General features: G+C 44.5%; 1 protein-coding gene across 1 annotated transcript in view; it reads right to left on the reverse strand.

Annotated features, from left to right (window-relative positions):
* Positions 1-8,410: 8,410 nt before the first annotated feature.
* ZNF592 (zinc finger protein 592) overlaps positions 8,411-21,582 on the reverse strand; it is a 55,480-nt gene continuing 42,308 nt past the window's right edge. Inside the window, exons 4-10 of the mRNA XM_003784610.3 lie at positions 16,599-16,777; positions 12,268-12,444; positions 11,844-12,003; positions 11,443-11,730; positions 11,123-11,235; positions 10,376-10,511; positions 8,411-9,014 (exon numbers count right to left, since the gene is read on the reverse strand). Coding sequence (XP_003784658.1) covers positions 8,496-9,014; positions 10,376-10,511; positions 11,123-11,235; positions 11,443-11,730; positions 11,844-12,003; positions 12,268-12,444; positions 16,599-16,777 — 1,572 coding nt within the window. The 3' untranslated portion in view covers positions 8,411-8,495. The remainder of the gene's footprint in view (positions 9,015-10,375; positions 10,512-11,122; positions 11,236-11,442; positions 11,731-11,843; positions 12,004-12,267; positions 12,445-16,598; positions 16,778-21,582) is intronic.

Consider the following 21,582-nt stretch of genomic DNA (forward strand, 5'->3'; position numbering starts at 1 on the left):
AGCCTCCTCTTTGCCTTCCTCACCTGCAATGGTCAACTGTTCCTTTAAAATACAGGGAATCAAAGTAAGACCATCAGGCAAAGATAGACTGACAGTATCATCCCTGTGCCATACCAACCTTTGCTCTTTTCCTATATTTTGTTTCTTATTAGACTCCCAAGCTTCTGGCCTTCTCAGAGCCCTGCTCTTGTATCTCCCTATCCTTTCTGCCTGGCTGCCTTCCCTACAACCTATGAAGATGATCAAATGTTTGGCTTCTCCCTTTCACTTCCCTTCACTACTAAACTTCTCAAGAGCCTGGGGGGACCAGTCACAGTATTAAGCAGTACTGGGTTACCAGAATTGGGTTGAAAATTGTAAACATTGGCCTCCTGAACAAGGCAGAAGTAACCCAATGACTAGACCTGAAACAAAATGGCAGAGCCAGGCCCTGACAGTGAACATGGAGCTCCAAGGGGCCTGAGTTGGCCCCCTGGCATAGGCAGGGGGAAGTCTTGGGGGAGGAGCATGTGACCCCAGCTGTGTGGTGGCAGGAAAAAGGGGGCCAGTGTCAACCAAGGCTCATAGAAAGGGCCATCAATTTCCCTGCCACCACTGTCTACCTCCCTGCCATTCCAGGGCCTCCAGGATGTCTGGGCACTCCTGTTGGAGATGCTCCAGCCTGAACATCTCTAGGGAGTGGGAAAATACCACTCCTGGGGGCAGCCCATTTCATCTTCGGGGCAGAGGGTTCTTTTTATTCTGAGTCAAATTCTGTTCTGGGGCCATAGATCTAGACTCCTTTTTGATATAATAACTCTACAAAAGTATAAAAATATTATGAAAAATCTGAGTGTCTTTTTTGTTTAAGACAGGGTCTTGCTCCGTTGCTGGAGTACAGGGGTATGATTATAGCTCACTGTAACCTCAAACTCCTGGGCTCAAGTGATCCTCCTGCCTCAGCCTCCTGAGTAGCTGAGACTATAGGTGCTCACCTGGCTAATTTTTTCATTTTTCATAGATACAGGATCTTATTGTTGCCCAGGCTGGTCTTGAACTCCTGGCTTCAAGAGATCCTCCCATCTTGGTCTCCCAAAGTGCTAGTATTGCAGGCATGAGCCCCCACAACTGGCCTGAAACATCCCTTTTCTTGAAACATCAAATTCCTTCACTAACAGCATCACCCCATCCAGGGTGTTCCTCTCTGGACATGTCCATGTTGCCAAAATCTACTTCAAGCTATGCTGTGCCATGAACAGTTGCCATTTACATGTGAGCTTTTTAGGGCAGAGTATAGTACAACTTTTATCAACTTTATTCTTGTCAGTAGACTTTCCAGGTCTTATTTCATTTTCTGGCACCCACGTGGACTGACTTAGGTGGCCTTTTCCACAAGCTAGTGCACAGCACTGGGGTCAGGAGTCAATAAGAACTTCCTTATGAAGCATCAGCCTCTACTTCAGTCCTCAAATCTCCCCAGCCCTGTGGCCTATGTCAATTTGAATCATTAATAGCATGGTGATCAGAGACTTGCCCACTCACTCTAGGTTTTTCCTGTTTATCCCTCTCTTGATTCTTCTCATTCTGAAGTAGGTCTTAGCTCAAAGCTCAATAAAGCCCAAATCTCTGTGGGCTTTGCCCTCCCATGGGGACCTGCTACCTCATGGTGCAGGCTGCCTTTTCCACCAGCCATTCTGCACACTACTGCTCATCTGATCCCGAGAGCTCCCCACTCAGTCAGCTGAGCCTCTGTGTTAAGAGGGGGACACTCAGCTGCTGCCACTCTGGGATGAGCTGGTGTCTCTGGCATGTTCCTACCCAGGGATTGGAGAGGTGGCCACAGCTGTGCTTGGGTAAGTGGACACCAATTAAAGGATTACTGGCAACAATCAGCCACTCAGATTTATTTGATGGAAGGAAAATTTGAGACTCAAGGGTAGAGCTGTCCCAGCCAGGTATTACCCCCAATCCACCTGCTCTGATTCCATGTGGGGCTGCCACAAAAAATCTAGGCATGTTCCAGAATAAAAAAAAATCACCAGAGAGTGGGTCTGTGGTCAGGGGAAAGCAATTAGCTGGTTAGGCCCAGAAACAAATCCACATCTTCAGTTGGAAAGGCCCCTTCCAGCACAGACCTCTCCTGGAATTGCAAGGTGAATCAAGCTTTTCCCCCCTTTCAACTCTTTTTCTAAGTAATGCTTTATATTTCAGCCTCTTTTCCTTAACAACTCCCAGCAACTGCCGCTGCAATTACTGCTCACCCAAGGGGTGCCACTGACAAATCAAGCCACTACCTCTCTTTTTGAGCCCACCAGCACCACTGTCATCACTCTCCTAAAAGTTTAGTGCAGTTTCCAGGTTCTAAACCCTCCTGCCGGCTCCTCTATGACTTCCTATCCTATCCCTATCCCTATCCCCCACTCCCCACTCAACCCCTGCTTCCCTACTCTCCTTTTCCTCATTTTAAAATCACATCCAAAACTCACCTCAGAACCAGTATAGGGAAGGAATGCAAAGAGTCCTCTGTAGGCAAAGAGCTTCTTAGAAGGCAACACCTGCCTCTTCCTTGGGTATCAGAAATACTCAGCCCATGATGTACAATGGATCTTAGGGGAAAATTCCAAGCAAATTGATCTGTGGACCATAAAACCCCAGAGGAAAATAGGATTATGTTCTGTGTCCAAGGTGTAATAAAAAAGGGAGGCCTAGGAATAGTGGGGCTTCCAGTTTAATAACTGCTGGACCAAAGGGGAGCTTAATCACCCTCTTCAAACATTGAGAGCATAATCTCCTATGCCCATCTTCACAGAGAATGAAGGCAAAGGCTAACAGAATTTTAGGAGCAAAATCTACTAGGTCTGGATGAACACTGTTTGTATGAGCCCTTGTACCCCAGGGAACAGCAAACCCATCACTTGAGCACACACTGTACTGGGTTCTTAGAATCCGTTGACCTCCCCAGAAGTGCATTAATGTACATAGTTACCATTCAATTAAAAAAAAAAAAAAGAATCCGTTGACCTCAATAGCTTTATCGTGTCTTTTTTTGTCCCATTTTCCATATGGTCAGTTATATAGTATTTGTTGATTTTTAGTATTCATGCATTAAACATTCAAGTCTGCAAATGCTAAAAATATTATAAAAAAAAATATGAGCATTTTTAAAGGCCAATGAACTAGCTCAGGAATTCATCTGGACTTAGGTCCCTAGTGAAAAGATGCCCAGGTGACAGAAGGATTTGAAGATGCTTGGGAATTACCAAGTAGACAGAATTCAAATTTCAAAAGGTTTGACAATGTGAAAAAAAGTAGGTACTCATAAAAGCTAGAATTCTTATCTGAAAAAGTATAAAATCTGATGAAAAACTGAAATATTAATAAATGCAGATAAAAGTGATACTGCCTTGGGGTGGTGCTGAGTGGGATTTTTTAATGTATCTGTATATATCTAGGCCAAAAGTAAATAAACAAAAGAGGAAATATGAGCTCCTGTCTTTGGGAATATCATCCCAATTTTGACATAGACAGGGATGAGAAGATAAAAATCCAGCCAGGCTGAAGATTGACAGAGATATAAACCAAACTTCTCATTTGACAGAGAGCTGAGGCCAGAAAGACCAAAGGTGGGTTGCAGAGACTGGAACCTGGAGTTTCTAGTTTCTAGCCACTGGCTTTCCTCCAGTCTATCACTCTGCCAGTTAGTTTATTCAAGAAAAAATAGGTAAACTCATAAGGAAATAATTCTGTAGAAGCAAAAACTATATGCCTAGCACTCTTCATTGCACTGATGAAGTAGGAAATTTAAATGTTAAAGATGAAATGGTTAATTTTGTTAATTTGGCATAACTGAAAATGATGGGCTGGGTGCTTTGGCTCATGTCAGTGATCCCAGCACTTTGGAAGGCTAGCGGTTTCAGAGACCAGCCTGAGAAACACAGCAAGACCCTGTCTCTACGGAAAAATTTTAAAAGTAGCCAGGTGTGATGGTGCACACGTATGGTCCTAGCTATCTGGAAAGCTGAGGCAAGAGGATCCCTCAGCTTAAGCCCAGGAGTTCAAGGCTACAGTGAGCTATATTGCACCACTACACTATAGCCTGGGAGACAGAGTGAGACTCTGTCTCAAGAAAGGAAGGAGGAAAAGAAGGGAAGGGAGGAAAAGAAGAAAGGAAAGGAAGAAAGAAGACAGAAAGAAGGAAGGGACGGAGGAAGGAAAGGAAGGAAGGAAAGAAAGGAAGGAGAAAAGAGAAAGACTTTTAAAGGCTATGTAGAAATACAAATAATATCCAGGACATGTTACATGGAAAAGTAGAGTACAAAATCAGAGACAGTGTTTGTCATGCCTGAGTGTGAATCCCAGCTTCACACCTCACCAGCTCGGTGGCTTTAAGGAAACCACTCAACCATTCTGAACATCAATTCTACTATCTCCAAAAGAATAATAGTATCTATCTTACATGAGAATTATGAGGCTAAATAGGAGAATGAATGTGAGCCTGGCTGCCATATAGAAACATTCTGTGTTAACCACTATTATGTAATTATATCATAAATTCCACTATGAATGTACTGAACAAGAATTGGAAAGTGATGTGTAAAAACAAAAACAACTGCAATGGTAGAAGGATGAGATTATAAATATGTGTGTTTTAATTTTCTCTAATAATGTTACATCATTTTCCAATAAGAAAAAGGTATTTAAGTAGGAACAACAGGGTTTTGGTCCCCTGTTCCTCCAGGGGCCCAATGCTTCCTGTACCCAATTCCTAAGGCTGCTGTGGCATCTGTTAGTGCAGAAAGTCAACAGCATCCTGAACCTCTTGAAAAAGAATTGAGATGGTCCTGTCTTGATCAGACCAGACACTGACAGAATCTTACAGCTACCAGCTAAGTCAGGTTCATCCATCCACACAGACATCCATCCACTCACCCACATGCTTTCTGAACCACTACTGTGTGCTAGGAAGTTTGCTGGGAGCTTTTAAAGAATTACTATGACCCAGGAAATGAATTTGAACCAATCTCCAAAATACCATATAAGTGAAAAAAGCAAGCTTCAGAACACTGTGTATAGAATACTACCATTTGTATTAAAAATAGATATATAAATATACATATTTATAAACTTGTAAATGCATAGAATTGCTCTGAAAGGATACACAAGGTACAGAGAACAGTGATTAACGCTGGAGAGGGGCCTGGGGGTGACCTCCATAGGGAAGCTCATGGTTTATTGTACACCCTTTTGTACTGTGGAATGACTTAACATGTATTAATTTTTCAAAACAAACAAAAAATAAAAGAAACTGCTTGGTACTGAATATACAGTGATGAATGGGGCAGAGGTTCCTCAGTTTGAAGGATGGCAAAGTATTGAACTTGCTGGGCTATAGTTATTAAGTTTTTAAAAACCAGACTTTACAAAAGTTAAGGGGGAAGTTCTACAATAATTAGCTGCTAGTAATTCAGCATACCATTTTACAGAGATAAAGCAGTTGGAAAGTAAATACTAGTAATTTGTGAACCCTTGGAGGGTATTACATTGTGTTCCTAGAAGGGCAGGGTCCGTCTGTCTGACTTGATCAGTACAGCGCTCACTGCAGCACCATGTGCAGATACATGCTGGCTACAGGAAGCATTTTCTGATGGTGACAAATGATAGCACAACCATTAGAAAGTATCTTGAAAAAGAAAAGATCAGAAGATAATTGAACTCTGAGGGAACCATGTGAGGTTAGGCAACCTTTTCTGGATGATCTTCAAAAAATGGTCTTCAAATGGCAAGGTTAAGTCTCAACGAGAATGAAGGGTCGTAGAGACACTGCAAGTGTTTCGGAATGTCACAAGTGTCATGCACAGAGCCCTCGTTGGGATGACAAGGCATAAACGGACTCCAAAGAGGACCTGGCACTTGATGGAGACCCCAAGCTACCTGGGAAGTAGGGAAGTGAAGACCTGGGTGAGGCAAACCAGCGACGAGTTGGCAGCCAGTCAGAGTCCGAACCACTGTGGTCACTGCAGGGGCACTGTGGGCACAGGCTTGATGCAGCACTGCCACTGCAGGTAGCCCAGAATGTCATTTTACCTCCCTGAGCCTCAGTTTTCTTCTCTGTAATGGAGGATAACTGTGAGACCTTTGTGAAGATTAAATGAGAGAATAATCAGAAAATGTTTAGCAAGAGGCTGGGCATATGAGCAGAGCTTTAAGTGCTATTATCGTCACTATTACTAGATAACAGGTGCCCTGGGCCAATTCATAACCGATAATCAGCATCAAAGTCAACAGTAAATAAGGTGTGTTCTACCTTCCATGCCCGTGGGTCAGAAAAGAACACCCCACATTCATATAGTGTTTTATAAACTAGAAAATGATTTCACATTTATGATCTCACAAAAGCCTATAAAGCAAGCTGGATGGGCATTACTAACTCTATGTTGAAGGGGAGGAGCCAGTGAGGTTGGGGAATTAGAGATCCCCTGAAGGGCAGGACCCAGGCCAGGACCAGCTTTCCCAGTGGGTAGCTCAGCATTCTTCCCCCACCTTGCTTCCTGGAAGAGACTATCAGAATGGGCCCACACACCTATAACTCCACCCCTCTCTGCCTTGGCCATTCATTTCAAACCCTTCTATTAGTCTCCTCTAGAACTTGTTCTTGGGAATGGACCCAGAGTGCAGGGCTGGCTCCCTACAATTAGAATTAGGAAAGAGTTAATTAACCCAAGTTAAGTTGGGGTTACCTCTGGCTTTGCCACCGACGGAAGCAGGCCCAGCTTGCCCTCACTGCCATCTGGGGAAACAAGAGGTGGTGGTCTTGCCAGGAACAGTAATCATTAAAAGGGTACTGACAGCCAGAGTCTCTCCAAAACTGAGGCAAAGACTAACCTTTTCCACTGCCATTGGCATTTCCACCAAAAACTTGGCATTTGATAAAGAAAGAAAATATATTTTTTTCAACTGTGAAAAGGTTAGGCATATTTATCTGACTTAATAATTTATGATTGATATTTAATGTCTCCCTGGAAAGATCACCTCTAAGAACCTAGCAAGCAACACAGTCCTGCTAGATCCTTCTGCGCACAGCCCTGTGACACTGGGTTGGAGATCAGAGGACACCACCCCGCTCCTCGTGCTGCAGCAGCCCTACCTCTGCTGTCTGTGATCAGACAGCCAGACTCCCAAGTCTAATCCCAATTCTGCTACATCTGAGTTGCCCATGGCAGTAGCAACAGCAACGTCTCTTGAATACTGCAAGAAAATTATAGAATTCTTCCTTTCCACTCCTTTTACCTCCTCTTATAAGTAAGGGGTCTCTCAGGTTGAGAATCCACCTGTAGGAAAGATGGAGGTACCCAGAAAATTTCAATAGGCTCTAAAGCAACACCAGTAGTGCAGGGGAGACCTTGTTGGTAACAACTTTTGACTGGCAGCAGGCCCCACCCTGCTCCCATTGCCCCTTCAGAAAGTCTCTAGAGAACTAAGAAGCATGGGGCTCCTGGCTTCTTAAACACAAACAGTCAAATCTAGAGAAGCCCTCCCTTGCACAGGGGAAGCACTGTGCTCCCTCAGAGATGGAACAAACCAGGGAAGTCTGGGCAAGACCCTCAGGTGGAACAGGGTGAGGCCAGGCTCACTTGAAGAGGAATACAAGAGCCTACCTGCATGGTAAGAAGGTTTTTATTTGAAATATAGTCTGAGCAACATGAATGTAGCCAAGAGAAGGAGGGGCAGTTGCCTCTCTAGTGGCACAGGGGCGAAAGCACAAGTGTTCAGTGTCTGTGTGCCCCACACCCCCTGTCAGGAAGGCAGGACAGCAGAGCAGAACCCACCCTGCTCCTTCCGTAGGGGCCTGGCTCCTGTGCCTGCCTGGCTGTGCGGCACCTCCTGCTGTCTCCAGGTGCAAACAGGTGTGCTGCCGAAGTTTTTCCCACCCACAGAGACACGGTAGCCATGTGACAATTAGTTTACAGGACTATTTAGGGGAAAAGAATAGAGGACAAGAAGGAGGAGCAAGGTGACTAAGGGCCTCGCCAAGCCAGGCTGGGTAGAGCTCTCCCATAGGGACTGTGCCAGCACCCTCCTTCCCCTCTGTCTCAGACTCTGGAGGCAGGAAGAGCTGGTGTCTCAGGAAAACAGAGCTCTGAGGAGTCCCCTGGCTGAAGGCAGCAAGCTGGAAGCTCCCTGAAGAGCACAGCCACTGAGGGGCTTCAAGCCAAGTCAACAGTACTGGGGTTGGGCCATGTTAGCAGCCTAGGGTTAGAGGGACATGGATCAGAGTTGGGGTACCGAGAAGCAGCACAAAGCCATAAATAACAGAAGCAAATTCAGAGCTGTGAGGCCTTGGTGACCCCACATTCCTGGGTCTGGGGTACTGAGCACAGGCAGCTCAGGGAACTGAGCTGCTCTAGGGCATAGCCAGTCACACCCACACCCAGGCAGAGCCTTTTATTTCCCATGGTGTGCACAGCAGGTGGAGGATGCCATGGCACCACCCAAACCACACACTGCAAAGCCTCTGGTCACACCTGAGGGGACAGTGCATGGCTGTCCTGGTCCTGGGAGGCCTGTGGTTGACTCTGAGCATCTTGGGCACCATCTTCTTCAGGGGCTGGGCCCAGTGACCTCCTTGCCTCTGGGTCGGTCAGCAAAGGTTCGCCACTGCACTCTTCTAGTCCGTTCTCTCTAGTCTCCATGGACACCTCCTCCCCAGAGCCCTCCTCAGGCTCTGCAGCCTCTGCTGCCACCTCCACTGCTGCCGCCTCTTCCTCCTGCTCTCTCACCTTGTGGACGATGAAGAGGTGGCGGCTGAGAGAGCTGGCAGAGGTGTAACACAAGCCACAGAGGAGGCACTGGGCTGTGGAGCTGTCCACCTGGTGCTGAGGTATGTGGCTCTGAAACTCGAGCCCCGAATCTGTGGCAAAATTACATTTTGCACACTGGAAAAGGGACTTGTGCCTTTTGGTGGAAGAGACAGTTGCGCCTCTGCCGGTGCCTGGAGCGTCCTCCACGCCACTGACTGGTCTTTTCAAATGGTTCACCTGAAAGGAGACACAGCATGAGTAGAGTCCAAGCGAGCTCAAGACACGAGCCCCCGGACAAGCCCAAAGACTCAAAGAAGGCACCACCCAGGCCAGGGTCACCCTAGCCCTGAACACTGGTTAGGTTTGGTTTGTTCAGTTTTTTGTTTGTTTTGTAATATTATGCATATGGCACAACATTCCAAGGATACAGGAATGGTATGGAGAAAATTAAGTCCCTCCCACCCCCACTGCGCTCCAAAGAACACCACATTACTAGATATTATGATGCCTGAAAGAGAGAGCCTATGTGTGCACCAAAAAAACCAAAGAAACAAAAAACCAGCACTGTCTTTTACAAAACGATAGCATGACATGCATACCTCTCTTCACTCTGCTTTTTCTACCTAATAGACATTAGAGAGGTCTCTATGGGAGCACATGCAGCGGCACATGGACCAGCTATGGGGATGACAGGCCCACAGATGGTTAGTTGAGTCCGTCTCTGTTACTGCACATGGTCACTGCAGCAACTTACTTGACAGAACTCTGTATGTGCAAGGCCAAAGATCTCTAACAGATCAATCCTGGATCAGAACTGCTAGATCAAAGGGTCTGTACATTTGGGGAGAGAGGAGAATATGCATTTTACTAGTGGAAAAAGGATGCAAAAAATATATATATATCAATACTTACCTACTGGTATGAGGGGACCTTTGCCAACCAGTGGCACTGTCTGAATAGCTAAGAAAGTTTCAAGAATGCCTTGAACTCCAGGATGCTCTCAGAGCTTCCCAGATATACCCAACCCCTCTGTGGAATATCCCTACAACCCTGGCACAGGAAGAGCACTAGTGGGCAGGAGAAACCAGGCTGCCCCAGAAGTTCACCACAAATAGGAAGAGGGCATGGAACAGGGATGAAGGCAAGGGGCGTGACCACAGGTTCGGGGCCTGGTTCTCCCCACACTAGTGGGAGGGTGGGGAGGCGAGTCAGTCCAGCATCATGATTTTCAGCTGACAAGGCAATCCTGCCTGGCCCTGTCTTCCACGACTGCAGTGAGGTAGGAACAGGATGGTGTATACAAAAATGCCCCAAAGTCCACAGACAGCAGTATACAACTAAGCCCGGGTCATAGTGACAGGGAAGCAACAGTAATAACAGGCTGACAGGCCACCTTATGGGTCTCTATTCCTGTCCTCTACTTGTGTCCAGCGCCCAGATGAGTCATATGAGACTACAGAGTGCCTCACACTGAGGGAAGCTGCCAGTCTGATTGCTATAGGACCAAAACTGCAAATTGGGCCTGTGTAGCCTTCTGATGCCTGTCTAGTTGCAGGCCTCATTGAGCTGGCAGCTTCCGTGGGCAGGACCACACTCACCTGAGGGGAATATCCACGTGGAGATCTGACTTTGGATGACTGGCTCAAATCAGGGTTTCTGATGCCATGCATAAGGCTGATGTGGCTCTCCAGGAGTGAGGGCCGAGGAAAGCTGGGGCTGTCCTCGGAGCAATACCTGCAGAAGTACCATGGAGAGGCCACATCAGACCCCAGGCCCCAGATCCCCCAGCACTCCTCACAGGAGGACAAAGGAGAGTCTGGAGTGAGCAGACAGCTGTGTCTTTGGGCTAGCTGGTGCTGGTATTTTCTGAGAGATCCAGCCGGCAGGCAGACCCAGGGCAGACAACAGCAACTCAGAACAGAGCGCTTGCATTCTCAACACCTGCCCTCAGCCACGTCTCACCCTATACACCCTAATGTCACTGCCCAGAGGTCCAAGTGCTAGGCTAGGGCTAGTGTGAAAGGGCCAGGTTACATCCCAAGGCACAGGAGATGGGCTTCCAGTCCCATCACCCTCGCTCCTCTTAAGCCTCTGGGCCCTTCATAGTGAACTGGCTGTGCAGCTCAAGCTAGAGAATGAGCTGGGGCAGGTCTCAGTAGCCACCAGATCTGGAAGCTACTTTCTGACCCACTCCTGATTTCTGACTTAGCCACAGTGTTTCTCCAGTTAAAAACTCACTTGTCTCTTGCCTGAGACACCTGACCCTAACAGAGAATAGCCCCAGTGGGACCAAGGCCAGAGCCTCTTGATCCTCAAGCCTCGCTCACTTCCATCCTGAGCCTCACCCACAGGTGTAGACCTTCTTCACTGCATCGTGGCTATTGCGGATGTGTTTGCGCAGGCTGCTGGGGGTGTGGAAGGACTGCTCACATTGCCGACACGGGTAGCGCTTCAGAGTCTGAGGGAGGTAAACATAGGAGAGGTCAGAACTGTGAGGCAGCTCTGGTACATTGTTCTTCCTAGACACCATGGGCAGGAAGGAGGCTGCCCACTAAGGCCTCAAGATCTGTGGCACCAAAGTACCAGGAACTCTCAGTAGGGTCTGACCCACAGAGCAGAAGTCCAGAGAACCTGGCACTGTGCTGAGTCCTTGTGCTGCACCTACCCGACCATGGCTCTTTTTCATGTGGGACACGTAGCTTTCCCGATCAGGAACCCACTCCTGGCACTCCTGGCAGGTCCAGCCAGTGCTCCTTAGCCGAGGCCTCGCTTCCGCCCTGCGATGCACTTCAGACCTGCCCCACCGGCCAGAGGGCAAGGAGCTGCTCCGAACAGCCATGCTGGCGGCAGGGGGTTCGGCAGGAATTCGAGAGCTAGGGCAGCTTGAGGATGTGTCTGCTGAAGACTGGAGGCTTGACAGCTCATCCACGTTCCGGGGAACACCATGGGTGCTCTGGGGATGAGAAGAGTGATTACTGACTGGGCAAGGGGAAAGATGCACAAAGTCAGACCCCCGACCTGAGGCCCACCCCCTCCTCCCCCGCCTTCTCCCCCAAAACATCCCACCTTAACATGCTGCATCAACTCCGGCTTCTGCACGAATAAGAGTGGACACTCAGGGCACTTAAAGACGCCCACCTGCGTCTTGCTGACATTCTGGTAAAAATGCTGCTGAATGTGCCTCTTCTTGTTGAAGACCATTTCACAGGAGCACTTATAAATGAGCCTGATGAGACAAACCCCAGGGTATGAGGTGGCTGAGGTTCTGCTGGAAGACCACATGGCCCTCCAACCTGTCTGTGCTCTCTCCGTACCAGAGTCAGCTGTGAGGAAGCCCCACCCTGAGCCAGTGCCTCAGGATGTCCTTAGCAGGCTCCAGCCATCTCTCCCACCAGCCCCAGCTTCCCAATCCATCCCTACACCACCCCATAAAGTACTGGGCCAGTTTTCTCTGCCCCACAGGGTCTGCTGGCCCTGGAGCCACACTCACTGGGAGGGTCTGTGGGGCTGGGTTGGATGGTGGTTGGCACTGTGGTCTGCGGTGCTGCTGGCAGTCTTGAAGGCCATGGGACAGAATGCACATTTGTGGAAAACCTGGCAGTGTCGCTCCTGGATGTGGCTTTTCAGCAAGGCCAAGGTCAGGTGGATGACACCACAGTGGATACACCTAGACAGCAGAGTTGGGGCAGTATCAGTGAGGCAGAGAAAAGTTAGACCTACGGGAAGTGCTGGAAGAGGAGTGAAGGAAGGAGGAGCAGAGCTGCCCTCCTCCTCCTCAGTCACTCAGTCCTCCATCCTCCACCTTGAGCCTGCCTGCTGCCTTCTGCACAATGCAGCCATACAGGACCCCCAGGCCCAAGGCCGTGCCTAGTAAAGAAGAGAGAAATTCTAGCCCTCCTTACATGGGCCAGAGGATACTCTTCCGCAAACCAAACTCACCTAACATAAGCTGGTGTGAGTAAGAAGGAAGACTGTCAGTGATGGAATGAATAGTACCAATTTAAGAGTGATACAACTGTTGAAGTCCAGTTAGAATTTCAGAAGAAATTCTGAAGGCAAGAGCCTGTGCCTTCCCACGGGCTGGTAGTGAGTAATCAAGGATGGTCACCTAAACAAAACAGTCAGGAAATGCTACACTCTCCATAACTGCTACATTAAAACAAGTTTAGGGCCCACGAAGAAATACTCTAGAACAGTGCTATCCAACGGAACTTGCTATGATGATGGAAATGTTCTATAGCTCGCTCCACTGTCCATGAGGCTAAATTTAAATAAAATTAAAATTTCAGTTCTTTAGTTGCATTGGCCGCATTTCAAGTACTCAACAATACACATGGTTGGTACTATTCTGGACCATGCAGCTCTGAACCCAGCTAATCTTTGTCATTTTGTAGAGACGAGTCTCACTGTATTGCCCAGGCTGGACTTGAACTCCTGGATTCCAGCAATCCTCCTACCTTGGCTCTCAAAGTGCTGAGATTATAGGCCTAAACCACTGTGCCTAGCCACGAACTTCCTTTTTATGACTGAACAATACTGGATTGTGTGAATAGCACTGGTTTTGTTTATCCATTCTTAGCTGATAGAAATTTGGGTTGTTTCCACCTTTTGGTGGAAAAATAATCCACATATTTCCAAATTTATCCGAAGTGGCCAAGTACACCTGATACGTGTAAAGAATCCCTTACAGTGGCTCCATTTGTACCATTTGACCAAACTTCTACAGAAACAATATAAAACCATATGCTCTTTTCAAATGCCTCTGAAATCCACTCTATGTATCCAGTAGACATTCTTTGTGAATGTTACGAACATAAAGGGGGAGAGAACATGTGCAAAGTGGCCACAGTGAGGCACTGAATCAAGGGGGGCTTATGAAGTGATGAACAAGTGTGAGGAACAGAACTCGAACCACATGATACAACTTGACCATAGTTTTTAAGAGGAAAAGGAGAAAATTTTAAAAATTTTTAGGGGGCAGCGCCTGTAGCTCAGTGAGTAGGGCGCCGGCCACATACACCAAAGCTGGTGGGTTTGAACACAGCCCAGGCCCGCTAAAACAACGACAACTGCAACAAAAAAAATAGTCTGACATTGTAGCGGGTGCCTGTACTCCCAGCTACTTGGAAGGCTGAGGCAAGAGAATTGCTTTAAGTCCAAGAGTTTGAGGTTGCTGTGAGCTGTGATGCCACAGCACTCTACCAAGGGCGACATAATGAGACTGTGTCTCAAAAAAAGAAAGAAAGAAAGAAAGAAAATATTAAAATAGTCTAAACTTGCTTCCCTGTGATATAAATGGCCACTCACCAAATTATCAAAGCAAGTTATAAGATTCTAAAATACATACATAAAGTGAATATATACATTCTACATAAAATACATACAAATAAAGCCGGATGTGGTAGCTCACACCTATAATCCTAGCACTCTAGGAGGCCAAGGTGGGCAAATTGCTTGAGTGCAGGAACTTGAGACCAGCTTGAGCAAGAGTAAGACATCGTCTCTAAAAATAACCGGGTGTACCCGTAGTCCCAGCTACTTGGGACACTGAGGCAACAGGACCACTTGCCCCCAAGAGTTTGAGGTGACCATTCCTCATAGGTGAGCTATTATGTCATGGCATTCTACCATGGGTGACAAAGTGAGACTATGTTTTGAAAAAAAAAAAAAAGAAAAAATATATATAATATACATTAAAAAGTATGGGCTTCTGGCTGAGCATAGTGGCTCACACCTATAGTCCTAGCACTCTGGGATGACTGAGGCACTTGAGCTCAGGAGTTCAAGCCCACATTTGGCTACTATGAATAATGCTGCTGATGAACATGCATGTACAAGTTATTGTATAAACATATGTTTTCAGGTTTTGGGGTATCTACCTAGGGTGGAATAGCTGTGTCAAATAGTAATTCTGTGTTTAACTTTTTGAGGAACTGTCAGACTGTTTTCCAAAGAGACTGCACCATTTTTATATTCCTTCCAGCATGTATAAAGGTTTTTGTCTGCATCCTTGCCAACATTTGTGATTGTCTGATTTTTGATTGTAACCATCCTTGTGGATATGAAGTGGTATTCTGATGGTTAATGATGTTTATTGGCCATTTGTGTATCTTCTTTGGAGAAATGTTTATTCAAATCCTTTGCTCATCTTTAAGTTATCTGTCATCATCTTACTGAGTTGTAAGAACTCTTTATACATTCTGAATGCAAGTTCCCTCTCAGTACAAGACCCTGTTCTATTAAAAACTATACCAAAAACTGGAAAACAAATATATGATTTTATAAATATTTTCTTCCATTCTGTGGGTGCTGTTTTTTAGTAAATTCTCAAAAAAATCTAAATTCCATTTTATTGAGCTCTACTACAGTTTTATATTATTTTATGTTTTATATTATTTTGCTTTTTCTTAAAGTATAACATTTCTCCTCTCCCCCTTTTTCTGAGACAAGAGTCTCGCACTGTCACCCTGAATAGAGTGTAGTGGCATCATTATAGCTCACAGCAACCTCAACCTCCTGGGCTCAAACAATTCTCCTCCCTCAGCCTCCCAAATAGCTGGGATTATAGGCACATGAGACATGTCTGGCTAATTTTTCTATTCTTTGTAGAAAGAGAGTCTCACTCTTGCTAGTCTCAAACTCCTAACCTCAAGCAATGTTAGGTTGGCATGAAGAAAGGTTGTATGTTTCTCTGACACTGAAAAAAGGAAAGTCTGTACTAAATTTGGTCAAAATTAACTTTCAAAAGTGAAAATGATAAAGTAGGAACTCCAAATTGTAGCGAACCAATAAAGGAGACTAACTGTAAAAGTTACAGATCAACGAACTCTGAAGGGAGCTCATTTTCCCCACTTTGATCTTTTCCTAAAAATGACTTCTTGCTCATATGTTTGAAATGATAAAAGGGTTCTATTTAAAATAAGAAATTTCTTGGTTTTACTATGAAGCTGATCATTTTTTCCATTTGCATGTTTTCCCTATTTCTCACAAACTGACAAAAACTAACAAAAATGAAGAAATTAGAACCTTTTAAGTTTGGCATCTTATAGACCCATTTGTTAAAAACTGAGAAAAGGCTCGGCGCCTGTAGCTCAGCAGCTAGGATGCCAGCCACACACACAGGAGCTGGTGGGTTCAAATCCAGCTGGGGCCTGCCAAACAACAAAGACAACAACCAAAAAATAGCCAGGTATTGTAGTGGGCACCTGTAGTCCCAGGTAGTTGGGAGGCTGAGGCAAGAGAATCACTTAAGCCCAAGAGTTGGAGGTTGCTGTGAGCTGTGATGCTATGGCACTCTACCGAGGGCGACAGCTTAAGACTCTGTCTCCAAAAAAAAAAAAAAAAAAAACCTGAGAAAACTTCAAAGTCCTACAATAAATAAAGTTATTATTAAAACAGTAATTTAAATTTAATATGCCAAACATACCTTTGTGAGTAATTTTATATCCTTAAAAGTGAATGTTATATATATTCTAATATTACCAAAATCTTCCCCCTTCAAAGCTTATTATTTTGTTTTGTTTTTATAAAACTAAACTTTATATAAAACATCTATTCTCTTAATAAGTCACTTTTATTCTATCAAATACTCATATTTTTATGAGGTCAAAGCTATTTTTTAAAAGTGTTTAAAATTTTATTCTTCTCCCCTTTGCCTTTCCTGTCCTCTACAAAATAAAAATGTCTAGCTACATACCAACTGATGCCTCTGTCCTATTAGGCTAAAACCCCAGTCTCTGAAGGCCCAAACCATTGGAAAGGAGTTCTGGGGAAAGGACCAATCATTGGGCAATACAGGACAGTGAGATAGGCAGCACCCACCTGTAGCCCACCTTGCGGGCATAGTGCAGGCAATTCTCCTTCACATGAGTCTGGAAGTAGGCAGAGCGACAGAGGACCCCACACTCCGGGCAGCAGTAGGGGGACTTGTGTGCATGAATCCGCTGATGGGCACAGAAACTGCACTGGTTGGGCAGCAGCATCTGGCACACCTGGCAGGTCTAGAAGAGAACACCGAAAGAGCAGATGACACAAGTGCCACCAGGCAGTGGGTCTCCATGCAGAACTGTCTGGCTTCCCAGGATGCGGGTCAGAATAGCCCCCTTCCTAAACCAATTACTCATTCTTCTAACTTTCCTAGGACACTTCTGACACTCTAGACATTGTTAAAAATGTCGATACTGGCCAGATATGGTAGCTTACATCTGTAATCCTAATATTACTCTGGGAGACCAAGGCAGGTGGATTATCGGAGCTCAGGGGTTCAAGACCAGCCTGAGCCAGAGTGAGACACCATCTCTAAAAAAAAATAGCTGGGCACTGTTGCAAGCACCTGTAGTCCTAGCTATTCAAGAGGCTGAGGCAAGAGGATCACTTAAGCCCAAGAGTTTGAGGTTGCTGTGAGCTAAGATGCCGCAGCACTCTACCAATGGTGACAGAGTCAAACACAGACTCAGAAAAAAAAAAACTCAAAGCCCATCCTTATGTAGAGCGGTAGGTTTGAAGAAAAATGAAACAAGATAGCCATGAGCTGGTAATTGATAAGAAGGGTTCATTACATCATTCTTTCCACTTCCATATATGTTTGAAATATTCCATAAAACATTTTTGTTTTAAGTGTCTACTTCAGTGCAGAACAGCACAGGCAGCCTGCTACCCTTTATGTAAGAGAGGGGGACGATTTCGCTGTCTCTCACACACACACATTTGCTAATAAATAAATAAAAAAAAAAAGAATAGAAATGTTAACCTATGGCAGTACATTGAGCTCCATAGAGACAGCGCCAGGGCAAGTGAGAGCCGGACGGGCCCTGGGTGACTCTGTGCCTCGCTGAGGAAAAATACCTAAACATGGGCAAAAGAGATCCTAAGAAGCAGAGAGGCAAAATGTCATCATGTGCATTCTTTGTGCAAACTTATTGGGAGGGGCACAAGAAGAAGCACCCAGAGCTTCAGTTAACTTCTCAGAGTTTTCCAAGAAGTGCTCAGAGAGGTGGAAGACCATGTCTGCTACAGAGAAAGGAAAATTTGAAGATATGGCAAAGGCGGACAAGGCCCATTATGAAAGAGAAATGAAAACTTATATCCCTCCAAAAGGGGAAACAAAAAAGAAGTTCAAGGATCCCAATGCACCCAAGAGGTCTCCTTCAGCCTTTTTCTTGTTCTGTTCTGAGTATTGCCCAAAAATCAAAGGAGAACATCCTGGCCTATCCACTGGTGATGTTGCAAAGAAGCTGGGAGAGATGTGGAGTAACACTGCTGCGGATGACAAGCAGCCTGAGGAAAAGAAGGCTGCAAAGCTGAAGGAAAAATACGCAAAGGATATTGCTGCATACTGAGCTACAGGAAAGCCTGATGCAGCGAAAAAGGGAGTCGTCAAGGCTGAAAAAAGCAAGAAAAAGAAGGAAGAGGAGGAAGATGAAAAAGTTGAAGATGATGATGATGAATAAGTTGGTTCTAGCACAGTTTTTTTTTCTTGTCTATAAAGCATTTAACACAACTGTATACAACTCACTCCTTTTAGAGAAAGAAATTGAAATGTAAGGCTGTGTAAGATTTGTTTTTAAACTGTACAGTGTCTTTTTTTTGTATAGTTAACACACTACCGAATGTGTCTTTAGATAGCCCTCTCCTGGTGGTATTTTCAATAGCCACTAACCTTGCCTGGTACAGTATGGGGGTTGTAAATTGGCATGGAAATTTAAAGTGGGTTCTTTTCGGTGCACAGCACAAATTAGTTATATATGGGGACGGTAGTTTTTTAATCTTCAGTCTCTGATGCAGCTTATACGAAATAACTGCTGTTCTGTTAACTGAATACCACTCTGTAATTGCAAAAAAAGTTGCAGCTGTTTTGTTGACATTCTGAATGCTTCTAAGTAAATACAATTTTTTTATTAAAAAAAAAAAAAAGAACTGTTAACTATGGGGAAGGAAGAAATAGGGTAACAGGGACAGAGATGGAAGCAAAACTTCTCTGAATGTACCTTGTCACAGTTTTAACATAAAAATCAATAAATGTAAAAATAACAATATAAAATTAAACAAAATATTCCCTAAAAATTGAAAAACAGAAGTGAACCATTTAAATATATATCTAGTTGATGGAATCACACAAAGAAAAAAATTATCCCTAGTGACCTCAAAATACAGTGTTTTGACTTGTACAATCTCAGTGCAATACATTCTAAAAGCAAACAGAGCACCCTAACCTTTACCAAGTTGTCCTAATTTTAGAAGTAGCATTGGTTTTAATATTTTGTAATTTGTATGGACATACATACACAGAGAGAGCCAGTTTTACTTTCCTTTTAAAAGTACATATTTCCTGTGGCCAGGCATGGTGGCTCACACCTATAATCCCAGCACTTTGAGAGGCTGAGGCAGAAGGATAACTTGAGCCCGGAGTTCAGGAACAGCCTTAACACAGTAAGACCCTCTCTATAAATAAATAAATAAGTTTAAAAGCATCTATATCTTAGCTCTGGCCACTGATTAAGGCCCTGAAACAAATAAAAACTCAGTAGCTAGGATCATATCTAGTGACCTGACTGTGGCCTCTAAATACTATTCCTCAGTAAAAGAAACCTTAGAAAAATGACTGACTCTGGATTTAGCAAAGAAAGGTGTCCAGGTCATCTTATTTAGAGTAAAAATAAGGCAGCTTCTCAAGGATTAGTGAGTTCAGCCAGTTTGATGGGGTTCCCAGTAACAAAGATGGGATAACCGGAACATGAAAAACAATGACTGAATACATAAATACACTGAACACATATTTTACATCAAAACTAGCTCTACGCTTAAGTTAAAAAAAAAAAAAAAAGGAAAGAAAGAAAAAGAAAAGAATATGCTGAATATATACAAATAAATGAGTTCACTATGAAATAGAGGAGATCACCTCATACCCACTAGGGTGGCTACTATAAAAGAAAACAGAAAATAGTAAGTGTTGACGAAGACATGGAGAAATGGAAACTCCTGTGCGCCACTGGTGAGAATATAAAACAGTGCAGCTACACAGAACACTATGGTAGTACCTCAAAAAATTACACATAGAATTACTATAGGTTATAGCAATGCCACTTCTGGGTATACACCCAGAAGAACTGAAAGCAAGATCTCAAAGAGAGATTTGTACACCTATGTTCACAGCAACATTATTCACAACAGACAAAACATGGAAGCAACTCATGTCCATCAACAAGTGAAGGAATAAACAAATTATGGTATACACACACAATTGAGTATTATTCAATCTCAAAAAAGGAAATTCTGACATGGGCTGCAGCATGGGTGAACCCTGAGCACGCGCTAAGTGGAATAAGCCAGTCGCAAAAAGGTAAGCACTATATGATTCCACTCACATGAGGTGCCTAGAGTAGTCAAACTTAGAGACGGAAATGTAATGGTGGTTGCCAGGGGTGGGGAAGAGGGGAAAATGGGGAGTTATATCAAACAGGTAAAGAGCTTCAGTTTTAAAAGGTGAAAAGAGCTCTGGAAATTGGGTGCAGATTAATATAAATATATTTAACATTAGCACTACTAAATTATACAAAGTACTTAAGATAGTTGGCACATCCGTAGCTCAGTGGGTAAGACACCCGCCCCAGCCTGCTAAACAACAACTGGAACAACAACAAAATAGCCAGGTGTTGTGGCAGGCGCCTATAGTCCCAGCTACTTGGGAGGCTGAGACAAGAGAATCACTTAAGCCTAAGAGTTTGTGGTTGCTGTGAGCTGTGACACCACAGCACTCTACCCAGGGTGACAGCTTGAAACTCTGTCTCAAAAAAAAAAAAAAAAACCCAAAGTACTTAAGATAGAAAACTACATGTTATATGTATTTTACCACAAATTTTTAAAAATAGAAGAGGGACTCTTAGAATATCATTTGAGATTGTCAGGGCATTAACCCACTATTCTGAAACTGTTATTTAAAGGAAACTGGCCAGGTGTGGTAACTCATGCCTGTAATTCCCAAACTCTGGGAGGCCAAAATGTGGGGAGGATCACTTGAGGCAAGGAGTTGGAAACCAGCCTGGGCAACATAATGAGACTCTGTTTCTATAAAAAATGACGGGTGACAAAGTGAGACTCTGTCTCAAAAAAAAAAGCAAGCAAGCAAGCAATTTAAAAACAGCCAGAAGTGGTGGCACCAGGCACCTGTAGTACCCGCTACTTGGGAGGGTAAGGCTGGAGAATCACTTCGGCCCAGGAATTCAAGGCTACAGTGAGCTGCGGTTGGGACATTGCACTCCAGCCTGGATGACAAAGTAAGACCCTGTCTCTAAAAAAATAAATAAAATAAAATAGAATAAAATAAATAAAAGAAAAAAACTATTTCATTTTCTAGCATAAACTATATTTCTCAATAGTAATTTCATTTTCTAGCATTAACCAAAAAGTCTTTGAGGAAGCAGGAAAGATACTTTATACATAATTCCATCTAATAAATGAGAAAGAAATAATGAAATTTAAAAAACACTCTTTGGGATTCTTAATAAAACTAGACTCAAGCATTAATTATTGATGGACACTAAAATCACTAGGTACCACATAAAAAGCAGAGAACTTCATAAAGAAGGGATACAAATATCATCACTTAAATTCACTGATCAAGTTCAGTACCATTAAAAATGTGACAATCAGGGCCGCGCCTGTGGCCTAGTGGGTAGGGCGCTGGCCCCATATACCAAGGGTGGCGGGTTCAAACCCGGCCCTGGCCAAATTGCAACAAAAAAATGGCCGGGTGTTGTGGCGGGCACCTGTAGTCCCAGCTGCTGGGGAGGCTGAGGCAAGAGAATCG

The sequence above is a fragment of the Otolemur garnettii genome, unplaced genomic scaffold, assembly GCF_000181295.1.
Source record: "Otolemur garnettii isolate 467f Iridium unplaced genomic scaffold, OtoGar3 scaffold00011, whole genome shotgun sequence".
NCBI classification, from domain to species: Eukaryota; Metazoa; Chordata; class Mammalia; order Primates; family Galagidae; genus Otolemur; species Otolemur garnettii.